This window comes from Acipenser ruthenus, chromosome 1 (genome assembly GCF_902713425.1).
Source record: "Acipenser ruthenus chromosome 1, fAciRut3.2 maternal haplotype, whole genome shotgun sequence".
NCBI lineage: Eukaryota > Metazoa > Chordata > Actinopteri > Acipenseriformes > Acipenseridae > Acipenser > Acipenser ruthenus.
In genome coordinates, this window is record NC_081189.1 from 67,656,140 (window position 1) to 67,673,451 (window position 17,312).

The 17,312-nt window shown below is 37.6% G+C and overlaps 1 protein-coding gene across 2 annotated transcripts; it reads left to right on the top strand.

Annotated features, from left to right (window-relative positions):
• The first annotated feature begins 362 nt into the window (after positions 1–362).
• Positions 363–17,231, top strand: LOC117421391 (probable E3 ubiquitin-protein ligase HERC4). 2 transcript variants are annotated; one of them, XM_059028116.1, is made up of 23 exons: positions 363–765; positions 1,617–1,752; positions 2,151–2,227; positions 2,356–2,577; positions 3,155–3,246; positions 4,524–4,654; positions 4,980–5,107; positions 5,454–5,530; positions 6,675–6,799; positions 7,335–7,388; positions 8,140–8,242; positions 9,136–9,331; positions 9,717–9,874; positions 10,504–10,566; positions 12,160–12,252; positions 12,346–12,477; positions 13,309–13,452; positions 14,880–15,040; positions 15,210–15,273; positions 15,372–15,430; positions 15,844–16,027; positions 16,230–16,329; positions 16,454–17,231. In XM_059028116.1, the coding sequence occupies exons 1-23, from the start codon at positions 543–545 to the stop codon at positions 16,666–16,668; spliced, it is 2,937 nt and encodes a 978-aa protein (XP_058884099.1). In that variant the 5' UTR covers positions 363–542; the 3' UTR covers positions 16,669–17,231. The 2 variants fall into 2 exon arrangements, with proteins under 2 accessions (XP_058884099.1, XP_058884109.1); XM_059028126.1 differs by lacking the exon at positions 363–765 and adding an exon at positions 939–1,073.
• The last annotated feature ends 81 nt before the right edge of the window (positions 17,232–17,312 follow it).

Here is a 17,312-nt window from a genome sequence, read left to right on the forward strand (position 1 = left end):
ATTTTGCGAACAGTCATACTAACATATACATTCATTTAAATCACAAACTGCATCTCAGATAAATGCTTTTTGTACACGTCTGCTACACGGGAACATATCTGTACTAGTGCAATGCTATTTGAGTTTGAAACTAAATACTGAAGAATTTAAATACTGCATTTATTTTTTTCTAATCAACCTGTGCGTTGTAGGCCTAATTGTGTTTTTTAAAAAAATAAAAAATAATAAAAATAAAAATAAACCGGCAAAATACAGCTGGGTAGCCATAGCGATTGTTTATTGGGTTTTTCCAGCAGCAATGTGATGAGTTTCAGGGGGTTGGCTCAATACGCATTCTCCAATCCTTTTAGTTGTAGGTGGGAACACTTTTTTGCTTAACTTAATATTAGATTGAAGTAGCAGTAAAATGCCAGTATATATCAGCTTTGAGTTGTATTTATTTTTTCTCGGTCGTCAGTGTCAATCAGATAATGTAAAACAACGTAGGGCTAACGTCTAAAGCGGTTAAAAAAAATATTACAACTTTATTACAGTGTTCCGTAATGTATTGCTGGGGAAAGGCTTCCTGGACGGAGTTTGGTATAACACCGAAAAAAGATGTCAATAACGGGGAAAAACAATATTTAAACCCATTTTTTTCACAGAAAAAAATAGTTAGAATTGCGTGCAAGTGCGGAATCGTTGCGCTCGTCAAGGAAAATGGGAATGGCTGGGTCTGGATGGAAGATGAAAGTGGACGGCAAAAGAAACCACAGAGAAAAATAAGTAATTATAAATATATAAATGCTATTTTTAACTCACCATTTTATGTATTTAAATTCAGCTAGCAGTAGCCGTGTCTTCGTGTTAAACTAAGGGAATCTGCGCAAGGCGATCCAAAGCCAATCTATTTTTCGTATTTGTGAATTTGGAAACATACTGTACACAGTGCGATTTGTGGAACTTTGTGTATCTCTTCTGCTTCGTGTAGTATATGTTAATACTGGTACATACATACAGCTTTACGGGTTTATTTAATGGACATATATTTATCATCAAGATGAGCTGCGAATATTTATGCGAAAAGGCATACGGTAGGTAGACTAGGGCAGTTAAGGAGAATCCTGATGTGCTGTAGTTTCTTTTCTGCAGAAAATCAATATTAATTTAACAGTTTCACTTTCGTTTTCTGTTTTCTGACATACCGGTACTAATAATGTTTACTAAAGAACGACTTGTCAGTGAACATTTGAGCAGATAAACGAAACGGGCCCACCTGCTGCCAACAGTACAGTATAGTACAATGCAGGGGGTGGGTATTGTTAACCCTTGGGCTGGCGTAGAAAGGAAAGTTCGGCAAAGAGAAAAGGCCCTCAATGCGACAAACAACATACAAATCAACTTGTTTTTGCGGAGGTGTACTTGTAATCTGTGATCAATGAAATGGTTTTTATATGTATTTTTAGGCACAAATCTCATATAGCCTCTCTCTCTCTCTCTCTCTCTCTCTCTCTCTCTCTCTCTCTGTCTCTCTCTCTCTCTCTCTCTCTCTCTACACACACACACAGACACACACAATTTACAAATTGAGACATTTTCTGATACAGTACCATTGCCTTTCTCTTTTGTTTGTGCAGAAGAACTGATATTGGCAGATGAAGAAAAGGTTCATACTCTTGACTGTGGAAAGTCTTATATTTTGGTGCTTTCAACCACTGGAAAAATGTTTCAATGGATAATACAGTCAGAACTACCGGAAGTTGTGCGCCCCAAGTAAGCAGCATATACATTATTTTCAAAATCCATGATTTATTCTTTTTTACAATTTTTTTTTACAGTACAAGTTTCTGGCTAAGGTGTTTTCACACACATGCACACACACACACACACACACACACACACACACACACACACACACACACACACACACAGAGCAGTTGACAGAATCAGCAAGCAGCACTGATATTAACAAAAAATAAATCAGTGCTATAGGGAGATAGGGGTGTGTTTTCAAAATAAAGTTCCAATACTGCTACATGTTCTCTGTACAGTACAGTGCTTACCTCCTTGTAACATTTTTTTAGACTGAAATGTACACCGGTCCATAAACATCTTGTTATTTAATACTGTGTTTAAAAAAAGGTATTAAGGAACTTTTTTTTTTTTTACAGATTAATGCAGACTCTATGTGCTACAGGTATAATTCAAGTTGCATGTGGAAACCGTCATTCACTGGCTCTGTCTAAAGGTAATAACATCCAAACTACATTACGGTAATCAGTGATGAGGGATGTAGTAGAGGTGTTTCTACGTATGTCACACAGTTCTACCTATAGGAATTACTAGTGCCACTGTTTCCTTGTTCATTCTTTTCAGACGGGCAGCTCTTTACTTGGGGACAAAATACAAATGGACAGCTTGGCCTGGGGAAAGGGGGGCCCAGTAAACCATCCCCCCAGCCTCTGAAGTCTCTGTCGGGGATCCCGCTGGCTCAGATTGCTGCAGGGGGAGACCACAGCTTCGCTGTCTCGCTGTCGGGGGCTGTTTTTGGCTGGGGGAGGAACCATGAAGGACAGTTAGGACTCGGAAACACCACCGGTATAACTTTTTTTGACAATGACATTGATTTAATACAAACACAAATTAAGGAACCTGTTTGGGTTACAGACATCCCCTAGAATACACCTGGATGAATTTCAAGTTTGGTATTTGTCTTTTTGGTTATACGTACAGTACACCTTCCAACTAGTATTGGGACACAATTATTCATACAAAACAAATGGGGTGGGGAATTTGTACCTGTTTTCACCAGTACAGTGGCATCTCAAATATAATACATTCACTAACAATGCAAAACAACTATGTAGGAGAGTTGGCATGGTAGAGACACATTTTCTGGTGCTAAAACACAACAGATGGCTAACACACTTTTTTTTCTGCAATTATTCACCTGTCCCTCTTCCACTGCTATGAGAATTAAGAAGAAAAAGTTGGTCATTGACATATCTTCCCAGCTTTGCCTCTGCATGAATAAGTCTGCTGTAGCTGAGGTAGCAGTCAGTCTTGCCACCCTTGTTTCCAGGGAAGCTTTGTGTGCTGTCATTACTTTTCCTCTGTGCGTTGGATTTTCTAGGTGTGCATGCAACAAGTGAAAGAATGTATTTTCTTTTTACAGACAGATACCAACCAACCCATGTCAGGGCTTTAGAATTCAAGAACACTGGGTTTATATCTTGTGGAGAAGAACATACTTCCATTCTGACTAAGGTTGGTGTCTTAGCTACTAAGTGTTAGACAGCTGTACATTCATTACTATGAGTATGGTTTATAATTTCCAAACTGGAACAAGATACAATTATATGATTTTCTTATTTGTTGTTTGGGCTTTGGTTTCTTGTTGTTTAATCCCAACAATTATGCATTGTTTTGAATTGCAATAGTCGCCCAAATCAGTACCCTTCAATATCCACCCCTTTTTTCCCAATACTACTGACCATTTGCTGGTTTGTCACCTGCTTTGCATTATTATTTCTGGGTGTATAGTAACAACGGAGGGAAGACACAGGGCACAGTTTCTACCATGCTCTCCCTATTCCAGTTATATGTATATAATAGAACTGGACTTCTTATTGTAGTGGCAACTGATAGAAATGCATATTTTTGTAGGTTTCCCTAAACTGAGGGGTAGCAAACCTTGGCACTTCTGGACCATTTGAAAGATTATTGTTCCAACAAGGTCCTTAAATATATAACTGAACCTGTTAAAGACCCATTAAATAATTAAAAGTGGCGGGGCTCCCAAGTGGCGCATCCAGTAAAGGCGCTCCACGTGGAGTGCAGAATGTGCTCTATAGTCTGGACGTCGCGAGTTCGACTCCAGGCTATTCCTTTGCCGACCAAGGACGGGAGCTTCCAGGGGGCAGGGCTCAATTGGCCGAGCGCCGCCTGTGGGGAGCGAGGGTTAGGTCAGCCAGGGTGTCCTCGGCTCACCACGCACCAGTGACCCCTGTAGTCTGTCCGGGCGCCTGCGGGCTTTCCTATAAGCTGCCCGAGAGCTGCGTTGTTCTCCGACGCTGTAGCTCTTGGGTGGCTGCATGGTGAGTCCGCAGTGTGAAAAAAAGCGGTCGGCTGACGGCACACGCTTCGGAGGACAGCGTGTGTTCGTCTTCGCCCTCCCGAGTCAGCGCAGGAGTGGTAGAGGTGAGCTGAGCCTAAAAGTATTTGGCCATTTCCAAATTGGGGAGAAAATAATAAAAATAATTTTCAATGACTAAATTTATAAAAAAAAAATAAATAAATAATAATAATAATAATAATTAAAAGTGGCAAAAAAATTGACTGAAAGAGTCTATGTTGCCTATCCCTGATCTAAACAGAACTAACATGGTCTGTTTTTTACATTCAGTCATGAATCCATGAATCATATTCATGCTGTGCAGTCCATTGTTTCTTTAAAACATATTTCCTTGGATGTGTTATTCAAAGGATTTTACTGCTTGTGGTTCCCTGTAATATATGTAGGTATATTCCTCCTTTTTTTCAAGGATGGGTTAGTGTACACTTTTGGAGCAGGACGTTTTGGACAGCTTGGACACAACTCAACAAGAAATGAGGTCCGACCTCGACTAGTTGCTGAGCTGTGGGGGAAGCAAGTATCTCAGATAGCATGTGGAAGGTAAAAATTAAATATGGTAAAAAATAAAACATGTACTATGTATACCTTAATCATCTTGTCTGGGCCAAATGGTGATCGAGATATTGTTGTTCCTAAATATATTAATTCCACACTAGAGGCAAATATACCGAATGTATTTTTTCATTCCCTGATTTTGAGGTGAACATTTGTTTATAGAATGCAGGGGAGTTTAGATTCAAAGATTGTTGGTTAAACTCCTCCTAGTTCACTGCTCCCCATCTGGAAATAACCAGACAGGTTGAGATAGGGATAATCTGTAAATTAGTTGGAATCTGAACTAATTATACTATTCTCTTTATTTTAGTTACCATACGCTTGCTTTTATTCCTTCATCTGGAAAAGTGTATTCTTTTGGGAGAGGAGAGCATGGGCAGCTGGGAAACAAGAAGACCATTAATCACATAATTCCATTACCTGTGAAACTTCCATCAGGTACCTCATGGTCACACCTTACACTCCACTCAGCGCAGTGCAAACTCTTAGTCAGATACGGTTCTATATATAGACAAGTTATAGTAGTATAGTAGCAATCCTTTATGTCACACTAACTGTACAAGAGTTGTCACTTCATACACTTTGGGTGAGAGAAATGCTGCATAGCCTTTAGAGACAAAAACATAGAAAATGATGATAGTTTTTTCACCCAGTTTATTAATTTTGTACAAAAAGCACATACAAACAACAATAAAATCAGTTGCACTTAAAATTGCTCAAAATAGGGGGAAAATGTACTTTAATGTTCACTACTTAATACAGACTGTAAACCTCTTTTACACAGAAAAACGCTACTCACTGGTTGTGGACAGAATATTTGCTGGAGAAATCCAATCATTTGTTCTATGCTCTGAAAAGCAGGTGAGAGTAATGTTGTCCTCTAAAGACACATCACAATAATACAGAATTAAAAAATCTGCATACAAATGTTTACATCAGTGTGATGTTTTTTATTTTTTTTTATTAATTACAATAATAGATTTTCTTTTTTTAATGGGTGAAATTTCAATTTTAAAACAAATAAGATACTGTACAACAATATCCAGGTTATTTATTTTTTGATTGGCAACTTCATTGGGTGCACTTTTACTTTTTGAATTAAAAAGCTTTGACGATGTATGCCATTGGGATCAGGGTTGACTATTTTGTAAAAGGCAAACATGAGATAGCGAAGAAATGAAAACCATGTATAGTGTCAAGGAATAGTTTTATTTTCTAAACATAAATAATTTACACTTGTCAAACTTTTCTCTTAACAAGATGCTCTATCTTGGAACTCACATAAAATTTTCTTAATGAGGGCTCCCGAGTGGCGCATCCGGTAAAGGTGCTCCGCGTGGAGTGCAGGATGCGCCATATAGTCTGGATGTCGCCAGTTCAAGTCCAGGCTATTCCTTTGCCGACCGAGGATGGGAGCTTCCCAGGGGGCGGTGCTCAATTGGCTGAGCGCCGCCCCGGGGGGGGGGGGGGGGGGCTAGATCAGCCAGAGTGTCCTTGGCTCACCAGCAACCCCTGTGGTCTGGCCGGGCGCCTGCAGGCTTGCCTGTAATCTGCCCAGGGCTGCGTTGTCCTCCGACGCTGTAGCTCTGGGTGGCTGCATGGTAAGTCTGCAGTGTGTAAAGAAGCAGGTGGCTGACGGCACACGCTTTGGAGGACAGCGTGTGTTCGTCTTCGCCCCTCCCGAGTCAGTGCAGGGGTGGCAGTCATGGGCTGAGCCTAAAAATAATTGGACATTACTAAATTGGGGAGAAAAGAATAAAAATAATTGGCGAAATTTATATATATATAAATATATATATATATATATATATATATATATATATATATATATATATACATATATATATCCTATATATATATATATATATATATATATATATATATATATTCTTAATTCAAAAAGTAGTTTTAAATGATGTGAACTGCTAGTTATACAGTACATATGATAGTATACAGTACATGTGACAGTGTACAGTACATATGATTTAAAGATGTTTCTTTGTAGGACTCCCAGGCTTCTGAAATTGTTATCCCCTTGAAGCCCGGCAAAAGGATTGCAAGAATTGACAATAGTTTAATGAAAAAATGGATTGCCAGAAGTGATCCCAAATCAAGGAACATTACTAAAACGTAAGTCACCTAAGCGTGTCTTAGAAACTCTGCTCTTAATGTAACACAAAAAATCAGAATCCTAACTAGAACCTTTTAAGGACTTATAAGGAGAAAAGTTAGACACAGTTACAGCAAAGGAGCTATACTGCTGGAAGCAGCCAGACTTCTGCCACACAGCTTCCGATATAGGTAGAGAACCGCTTATCAAAGTCAGTCTTGTCTGTACATACAGTGTATGTCATGCTTACATTTCTACACATATGTACAGTGCACTACAATATAATGATAGCAATAGCTCAGATTTCGTATTAACAGTCGGGGTTGTATATTGGTATCATACTTTTTGCAATAAACAGAATATATTATTAGTAAAATAAAAATATATTCCTGTAACTTTTAGGATTTGTAACATTTATTTTATACAGTAATATATTAATTATGTTCTAATATTATCTGGGACTGCATGGCTAATTTGAAAGAGTGAACTAATTCATATGTTCCAATGTGTAAAGTCCATGTGTGAAAAATGTTATATTTTATGTTTATTTTCCAGAGAAATCACAACGCTTTTTTCCTCCCCTGCCTGCCTGAATGCAAGTTTTCTGAGGTAAGAGCACAAGCCTTGGTCTGGCACACTCCATGCTCCTGCGCCACAATATTGCTTACAATCTTATTAACTGTTTCAGATGCTGACTTTTCAGTGTTATGGGAACTGGATCAGGTTTGATGGATATATACAAAAAATTAACCCTGAAAATATTATATTTTTTTCTTATGGCAATTTTATTTTGTGGTTGGGGTCATCAAAAATATATTATCTTTTCAGGATAAAGGTGTCAGAATAGAATAGGTGTAGACTGAAGACACGTTACATAATTTGAATCCAAATCAAAATAGCTACTCATGTTTTCTATATGTGTTTTACAATTAGAAGGATCTGAAGACTTACAGACTTAAAGATCATAACCCATTCTCTCTCAGTTAATCATCCGGCTAGAAACTAAACAACACACTGCTTTTCCTCTGTGTATGCTTTTCTTGTGCTGGCACGCTCTGTGTGATGAACTAATCCTCGCTCATTTCTATCCTCTTCCTGATTAATGATAGCATTGTGTAGATCCAACATACCTTGGGGTATATTAAAGCACCAGAATGCCAATGTCAATTTGTGATACAAAAGCTTTTGTACCCTGAACAGTTTAAGCTGATGACTCAGTGGCGCTCAGGGTATCCATGTCAGTTCTCATAACTAAACTTGGTTTTGATGCTGTTCAGGAAATGCAACATTTTAAAGAATTGAAGGCTGCTTCATGTTGACGAACAAGACAGCTAACTATATCTTATTTATTTTTTAATAGTAACAATGAACACTTCAGAACAACCAATGAGATTGCGGGCTTGAACATGACATCAGTTCGCGAGTTGTTTAAGACGTTGTCAGAGCATGGTTTGTTATTCCAGGTATCTATCATACTTTGAGGGTGGTGGTCAGGCTTCCCTGACAAAAATGTAATAGAGCTTGGCAAATGTCTTTATTTATGGTTTTGGACTGATGTTCCTATTATAGGATATTCTCTTTTCTATGCCATGGACTTTATTTATTTTTTTTAAATGCTTTGACTAAAGGTAATTACTCCAGGTTACACTCCTAGGCGTCTTTTGTAATCTGATCATTTCCTCTCAGGTTAATAAACTCAACCACTCACTGTGTTTTTTGTTAAGCCTCTAAAATATATCAGCCGGCAAACTACTAAACCAGTTTTATTCCTTAAGTAATCTGAATCTTAATTAGAAATGTATTTGAAACCAGTAAACAGACAGTACTGTAAATGTTTATATTCTAGGTTACACATTATTAGATAATATTTAGTTTGAAAAACAACTAGCTGTAATAATGTCTCTGTGTCTCTGAGACTATAGAGATTTTCCATTTACTAACTCAAAGCTTTTTTTTTCTAAATACACCTTACTTAAGGAATTCAGCTTGATTTTTAAACCTGATAAGAAATAATCTAGCAGAGCCAACTATAGATAATCATAAAGAACACACAACATTGGCTATTAAACTGTTAAACATATTTATAAATAAAACATATACAGAACCGTAGTAAAAAGAAACAAATGTAATATAAACTGTATTAACATAAAGATTACCTTGGAACACACCATAGTGTAGCAATACAATTATCACTTAAAGTTGGATGTGATGACAGAAACAGGAAATCTAAACAACCAGAGAAATACATTAGAACTACTAATTTATTCTGGTATTTTGTTGCCTTATCAAGTTGCTCCTTAAGAGACAAATTTAAAATGAATTGTCTTATTGCGGTCTGTTTTCCCTTCTATTGCAGGTAGCGACTGCCGTTCAGAAAAACCTGCTGCCTTCACTAAACAGAGCCCCAGCTGTGGGAGAGGCCTTGAGGGTTTTTTTAATTCTACCTGAACTCATCGCAATACTTTATACCCTAGACCGGAGTATTGCTGATATAACAGCTGCTTTGGCATGTGCCATCATCATACAGAAGCCACGCAGCCGCTCCCTCCTTAGTAAGCATTGTGAGGTTGTTGTACTGTGTGTGTGGAGGATACAGATATGAACGGAATTCTGAGTTTTGAAACCCAACACACTACACACTGTCATTTTGAACCAAGTGGCTTTTAATAATATTTGGACAGGTGTTTTAGACCTTTCAATTATTTCAATGTCTTGGGTCCGTCAGCTGTGTCTTCAGTTAGTTGTGGGTTCAAACAAGTCATGTTAAGGCTTTAAATAAATGAATTAAGAGGAATCATGTTTGTTTGTGGTATTCAAACTTCAGATTATGATTATGCTGAAAACATGTATTATTATTATTATTATTATTATTATTATTATTATTATTATTATTATTATTTAAAACTTTAGCTACATTTCCTTTATTGCCTATTTTAGAGTCCTTTTGGATGAAGCTGCCTGTCACATTCTTCGAAAGAGTTGTCCAGATACACCATGATGCATCCAACGAATTAATTCTCAAGCAGTCAGGAGTTTCATCTGCAGAAGAAAGCAAACTACATATGACCTTATATGTCCTGCGGTTACTTTACAATGTAATGTAGTACTGAATTACAATTCACCCAAAGACACATGTGACATACTGGAAGTGTCCCCCTGCAACTGTACTCCCATGGAAACCTCTCCATTTAACTTTCAGTTGCAGGGGGAGACTTCTATAATGAGCATCTCAATCACAAGTCTTGGAAGTATCAGGGTTATCCCTCCTATTGCTATAGCCCAAGCTTGAATTCTATACTTCTAATCAGTCGAATTTGAATACCTGATTGAAGGAAATTAAAGAATACCGAAATATAGAAGGTAAACATTATCAGCACTAGTAATACTACAGTAATACTGACAATGTTATACAAATGCACCACCAAAAAGTCTTAACTGCCTAGCTTGTAAGGAAAGTCAAACGTTTATGATTTGAAAACACTACAAACATTATGTAGCAAACATGTGAAACATAATCTGAAACACCATTTGTGTCATATTTCATATGTCATTATTTTACAGAAAGTTATGAGAATCTGTCCCTAAACTGTTAACCCCAATATTTCCTAACTGGCAGTTTTTCTGTGTACTTATTTTTTTGACCACTGTAACAATAAGTCAAGTAAATTAATGTGGCCCTTATGAGAAATTGTACAAATATTAATGTCTCATTCATTTTCTACAGGTTAACACCAAAGCTGGAGACAGGATTCCGAAGAGTAAATTCTACATCGAAAACATTCCACTTGTAGGTATTTAAACTCAGCACTTCTATTTTGTGGTTTTCCATTGACCTTTGCAACTTTCAGCCAAATATAGCTCCTTTGTGGAGCTGTCTTTTCTAACTGACCTCACTTCTCTTTTTTTATTTCATTAAGAAGTAATAGGACAGCGACTTTCTTAACTGATTTTTTAAGGTTAAATATTTTAAAATAAAAATAATCCTGAATTTGGGCTCCTGAGTGGCGCATCCGACAAAGGCACTCCGCGAGGTGCACAATTGGCCACGTGCTGCCTGGGTGGGGAGGGCCTAGGTCGGCCAGGGTGTCCTTGGCTCAGCGTGCACCAGTGACCCCTGTAGACTGGCCAACCGCCTGTGGGCCTGACTGTTAGCTGCCCAGAGCTGCGTGGTTCTCCGGCGCTTTAGCTCTGAGGTGGCTGCATGGTGGGCCCGCAGAGTGAAAAGAAGCAGACAGCTGACGGCACACGTTTTGGAGGATATGTGTTCCGTCTTCATCTCTCCTGAGTCAGCGTGGAGGTGGCAGCAGTGAGCCGGGTTGAAATAAAAATAATTGGACATTTCAAAATTGGGGAGAAATTAAGAAAAATAATTGGCGATTCCAAATAATAAAAAAAAGAATCCTGAATGAATAACTTCTAATAAATAAATAAATGCATATTTTACAATAGTTTGATAAGGTGCTTGGTTATTGTAACAGGGTGATGTGTTACATGCGTGGGTCGTCACTTACGGAGGCAGACGCAGCATTTTTAATTGAGACACAGGCGTGCAGATTTAATTAACACAAGTGCTGACACTAGGGTACCAGCAAAGGTAACCCTAGTGTCACATTTAATAAAGAAATGAAAACAAAATAAAGCTAAAAGTAAAAGTTTGTTACACAAAATGGCGACCGCTAGTCCTACTAAAAGGTACGTCCCGCTCCAGGAACCTACTACTCTACAGTAACCCTCTCTATACTGTTTTGGGATCAACATCCCCTAAACTACCTACTACTGTTGCTTCCAAACTCCCGGTCTCCCGACGACTCTGGGCCGTTCCAATGGTCCTGGCTGAGCAAGCGCCTTTGAAGGGTTCCATAGTAGTTCCTGCAGAGTGGATGCTTCCCTCCTTGATGTAAACAAACAAACGCTTCTGCTCAGCGCCCATCTTTGTATCAGTGGCCTTGCAGTAGCCTCGAACTGTGGCGCAGACGGTTTTTTAACTCCGCGGAGCATCCACAGCCAGGCCCGCCAGCCAATCTGGACCTCCGGATCTGCTCAACGCTGGGTGAGCCTAACTGCCCAATTGGTTGCCCAGCAACGCGTCTCATCTGCACAAACTAGCGCAGAAACCATCGACAGGGCTCTCACTCTCACAGTTATATAAGGCAGTTTGGTTGTGGCTCCCATTTGCCCTGTAATGCAATTACGCTAGTAATTTCTTGTTCTAAGGCAGAACACAAATTGCATGGTCTCTTAGCTTTGGCTCCCAACTAGAGCATTATAAAGTTAGAGCACTGTATTTATTTATTTACAGAAGCTGCACAATTGATCTGAAGTTATTGACTTAATTTTGATTTTTTAACTACATAGTTTTGTTTATATGCTTTTTCTTCAGGAGTGTGTGTACTCCTTGCCGATGTACCCCTGCATCCTTGATATGAAAACAAAACAACATGTATTTCGCGCTGACTGTGAAAAACTGTCACATGTAGGTTATTTTTATGTTTCTTACAAGTCAATCAAACTTCAATTCACCTTTAGCAGGATGGCCAGTAAAAATGTGTTTTCTTTTTTATTACAGATAAATGACATTTCTTGTTTACAAAACAATCAACAGAGACACCATCTACTTATCAACAGAGACACCATTCTGAGAGACACCTTGCTGCTCTTAAAGCAAATCGATCCAATCCAATACCAGTGGCAATTAAAGGTTATCTTTTATTACAAATAAATGTGTGCAAAAGTGGGGTAATTCTAAGCAAGTCTTCCTGAAATGTACCAGAGCTGTTCTGTTCTTTTCAACACAGGTTAGCTGTTCTGTTCTTTTCTGTTTGCTTTCTGTAGTGCTGCATGAACTAAGCATCTCAAAATGAGTTTGCTCACATTAAGGGTTAGTAACTTACACTTAAAATCCCAACTATTAATAATATATTTGTGGGTGGACAAACCTATTTCTTGATGACTAAATATAAATATTATTATTATTTTATAGATATAGTAGAGCAAAATGTATTGTGTTCTTTCTGTTTACATTGCATAATATATATACAAATATTGACTTGCTCGCCCCATTTCAGCTGAGCTGCTACCGTACAGCACTGTATGTTTCACAGCGAACAATACTGACATAGTTCTTAAAGACAGTATTTTTTCACAGAACAGAAAACACCTCAAATGTTAATTATTCTGAAATAAATTGCATACTCTTCTTCTTCTTTATTATTATTATGGATATTTTTTCAGTAAGAAGCTTTGCCCTCTGTCACAAACATAATTTTTTGCCGTGTTCAGTAGTTGTTTTTTCAGTCAGATGCAGTTAATCCTGATTAGAGTGCTACAAAGATGTGCCTTTTCAAGCCTGGAAAAATCAATCACTACCATCATTTTACCCAAACACAAATTCTGTTGTTTAATAATTGTTCTAAAAAAATGTTTTTCATCTTAACTAAGACCATTTTGATTTTTGAATTTAATTACAAATCTGGTAGTGCCCTGGATGATAACTTAATTTGCATTTGTTATATTTTGTTTTCTAAATTAGGTGACATTTCTAAATGAACCTGGGGAAGATGCTGGAGGAGTACAGAGAGAATTCTTCTCTGTAATCACAAGGGAATTGTATAAGTCGGCACAGGAGGAATTCAAACTTGATGAGAAGTCTGGGCTACTTTGGTTTATTTCTGAGGTGTGCATCCCATTATTTCCTATTGTATTAATGTAACGTGGGACTACAACAAAAAAGTGCCCTGTAAATCATTGAGAGTATCAGGTTGTGGGGATAGGTGTATCTACGTCTGTCTGTTTGCATGTCACACATATCTAATTTTCGTTAAACTATTTATTTGCCAGTGCTTAGTCTGTGCCATTCTGTGTATACTGGTGCTATACGTCAGGATCATCATAGAATACTGATTAGCCCTAATTTTTAATTGACATGTAGTGGCGTGGGGATATATTTACTGAAATACTTGTTAGTCTTTTCTACACAAGATATTATTTGTAGCAGTGGCATGCCGTCAGGACCTTCAAGGTATTCTCTGCTGACCAGACAGTGCCAAGTAAACCGTCAGTCAAATAACATTACGTTGCCTCACTCACTTGCGTACAGTGTGCTTGCTTATACTATGAAGCATACTACTCTAATTATTATTTGTTCATCTGTCTGACGCCTTTATCCAAGATGACTTACAGGGTTTACTAGAGGTTTTTTAAAAGTCTAGGGGTTTCCTGAAGGGGATGTGATCAATAAGAGATCTGCATTTCCCCCGCATAAGTCTAAAACAACGACCAGACCCTAAAAAAAAACTGTTGAGGGTATCCTCCGTTTCAGTTGAAGGTCTTGAATGAATTTAACCAATAGGCGAGTCGAAGAATGTCCTTTTTTTTAGACAGGCGACCAATCAGGAGTGAGCAAAGGCGGGCCATAAATCTCCCAGGGTATTCTCTGCCTCACTTGAAGGCCCTGCTTTAGCAACCAATGGGAAAGTCAAAGCTCTGACAACTGACCAGTCATTTGTGAGCAACCCCAAAACATGAATATTCCTTGGTTAGCACTGCAGTTAGGAGAATTGCTGGATTTCGCACAATATTGCTTATAAATATACATTGATAAATTGATAATACCTTTAGAACATCTAATTATATCAAATTTTATTTTACACTAAAATAAAAAAAGTGAGAAAACAGAGACATCATAGTCGATTAGGTTACGAATCCTTTTTCAAGGAGAACTTTCTCTGAAAAATTGGAGATTGTTAAAAAAGGGAGATATACACCACAGATCCCCGAGCTGACACAGGAAGGGAAAGGATATACTCGGCACTTTCAGAATTCAAATTATGAAAGGTATTTGAGGCTTACAGGTAGCTGCCACTTAAAAAAAGGAGGGGGGTGGGTGGGAGTTGCGACGACTCTGCTACCCCAGTCCATTTTGTCACAGCACACCACTGATTTGTAGTTGTTAAAAAAGTTATGATAAATAGTCAGTACCTTGGGACACATCAGAAGTCTCAGAACTGTATGCAAAAGCTTAACTGCAAAACAACAATCATTACATTTTCCTTGACCAACTGACTCTTCAGTTCAGTCTTTATTAATTGTACCATTTTGTAGAATCACAGTGAAGTATACCATTCTGTCGGAGTCCTTTGCGGAATGGCCTTGTACAATCACTGCGTAGCAGACTTCCACTTCCCCTTGGCCTTGTTCAAGAAGCTGCTGAAAGAAAAGCCCACACTGGAAGACCTGAATGAGTTGTGTCCTACAGAAGGAGGGTAATGCAAATCTAAAATGAAATAACATATTTCATCAAAACGTTTTACAATGTATTCTTTGTTTGTCTAATTACTGGTAGGGGGTCTTTGCAAAAAATGGAAAGACACTGAAATACAATGTCACGGGAAACTTTGTTTAGGAGCTAACTGACATTCGATTTACTTTTAGGAATCTCCAAAAAATTCTTGATGAAGATGAAGATTGTGTTGAGGATTTATATTTGGACTTCACAGTAGGTTTTAGTTACCTTCTTTGTTTCTGTGTTTTATTTACAATTATATCACAGTATAACCTTTCCTATAACCAAAAACTATATTACATGTTTTATAGATTCAAGAGCATGAACTTGTACCAAATGGCAAAGATATAGCAGTCACCAAATACAACAGGTAATGGACAACTTCTACTTAATAATTGATTTGTTGAGTGAGTATAGTGCAAAGCTCAAGGAAACCATTAGTCCGCATTTGACGACAGTAAAAAAGATGTCTTTTGTTAGTGTTGTATATTTATAATAGCTGAACACAGACAACCAAAGAATGCCTTCTGTTCCATGATGCCTTTAAATTGATACTTTAAATTGGACAATTACAATGTTTTTTTTAATTTCTAAATGGATATAGGGTAGTGGTTTCATAGTTATCCTTATCATTATCCCAGCCTGTGAATGTCTGCAGGCTGCTTTACCCTTGTTTTGAAGTAACCCCTAAATCATCTGTGGTAGGTTCAAATTAATTTGCTTTGTAACATTTGTGTTCCTTTGCTAAGATTGTTATTTAGACCTTGTTGTTTTTTTTCACAGAAAGCAGTATGTTGACGAGTACTTGGATTTTGTATTCAACACATCAGTCAAGAAGCAATTTGAAGATTTCAAGGAAGGTTTTAGTAAAGGGTGCCCCAGCACCATGTGGAGACTATTCCTTCCCAATGAACTAATGGCTGTACTGTACGGAAAACATATCATTGACTGGACAGAACTGGAAAAGGTAATCACAATCGTACAGGTGTGCCATAAGAAATTCATTATTGCACAATTGAGAGTTTTAGTTATTTTCCTAGAAGTAACCAGTCGCTGCTCTTTCAATGCTGGTAATTCTGTTATGCATAAATAAAACGGCAAGCCACATGCTACCTATGCTTTAGCAAACTCTGCTAGATCATTATGTTTTGTTTGTTTTCTGTGAACAGAATGCACGGTATGATGGTTATGAACCAACAGACCAGACAATTATGAATTTCTGGACAGTATTCTATGAACTTAATGAGGAGAAGAAGAAACGCTTTCTTGGTAAGTCAATTCCAGCATCAACTTTTAAATTAAAAAAAAAAAATCCTTTGCAGCATCAGTCCTAAGAATGACTTTTACTGAGCACATTTGCACAGTTCCACTGCCATGTACTTTATTTTCACAGCCTTTTTGACGGGAAGTGACAGAGTTTCAGTTGGGGGGTTGAGGACATGCCGCATCATTATAAAGGACAACGGACATCAGAATCCTGACGACTACTTCCCTGATCCATGCACTTGTTTCCTGGTCTTGAACCTCCCTAATTACAGTAGCATAGACATTTTGAGAGAGAAGCTCTTGCATGCAATCACTTATCATGAAGGATTTGGTACTTGGTAAAATGTGTAGTTTTTCATTATGGCCCATGTTGTACCTTGTGTCCTGGCTATTTAATTGTATTAGGTGAATATAGTGAAAGAACATGCACCCCCAGCTGATTTACAGGATGTAACCCTATTGGTCCTGCCAGAACTCTGCATGAAGAAAACAGTTTGATCCCAGTGATGTACTACTAAATATTTTCTTGATTTTTGTCAGTTTTCTATCTAATGTATATATGCAGGCAGATTACAGATATATGAAAACTACTTTGAATAATTTAGTCATATTGTATAAGGAACCACTTTCATTTGTATTGTGTTAAAAAGCTGTGTTACTTGAATTGCAGTTGGGTTGTGCTTTGGTACAATAAAGGTAACATATACAGTATAAACAATGGTATTAACCATGGCATTCAGAAAAAAGGTATATTATTATTATTATTATTATTATTATTATTATTATTATTATTATTATTATTGTTTGTGCTACTGCTGACTAGCAATTTTTATGGGTGTGTATGTATTATATTTATGCGAATGTACTGTGAAAAGTTATAATTCTACACAAAAATAAAATATATTCTAGAAACAACTGCACTGTATTTTACTGTTATGGTATTGAATGAATATTGGGGATCTGTTCTGCACCTTAATTCAAAAACT

Bases quoted from the DNA above. Each gene is read 5' to 3' on its own strand.
- LOC117421391 (XM_059028116.1), top strand. From the start codon at position 543: ATGTATTGCTGGGGAAAGGCTTCCTGGACGGAGTTTGGTATAACACCG. The intron at 766-1,616 runs GTAATTATAAAT...TTGTTTGTGCAG, and splicing joins GAAACCACAGAGAAAAATAA to AAGAACTGATATTGGCAGAT. The intron at 8,243-9,135 runs GTATCTATCATA...CTTCTATTGCAG, and splicing joins AGCATGGTTTGTTATTCCAG to GTAGCGACTGCCGTTCAGAA.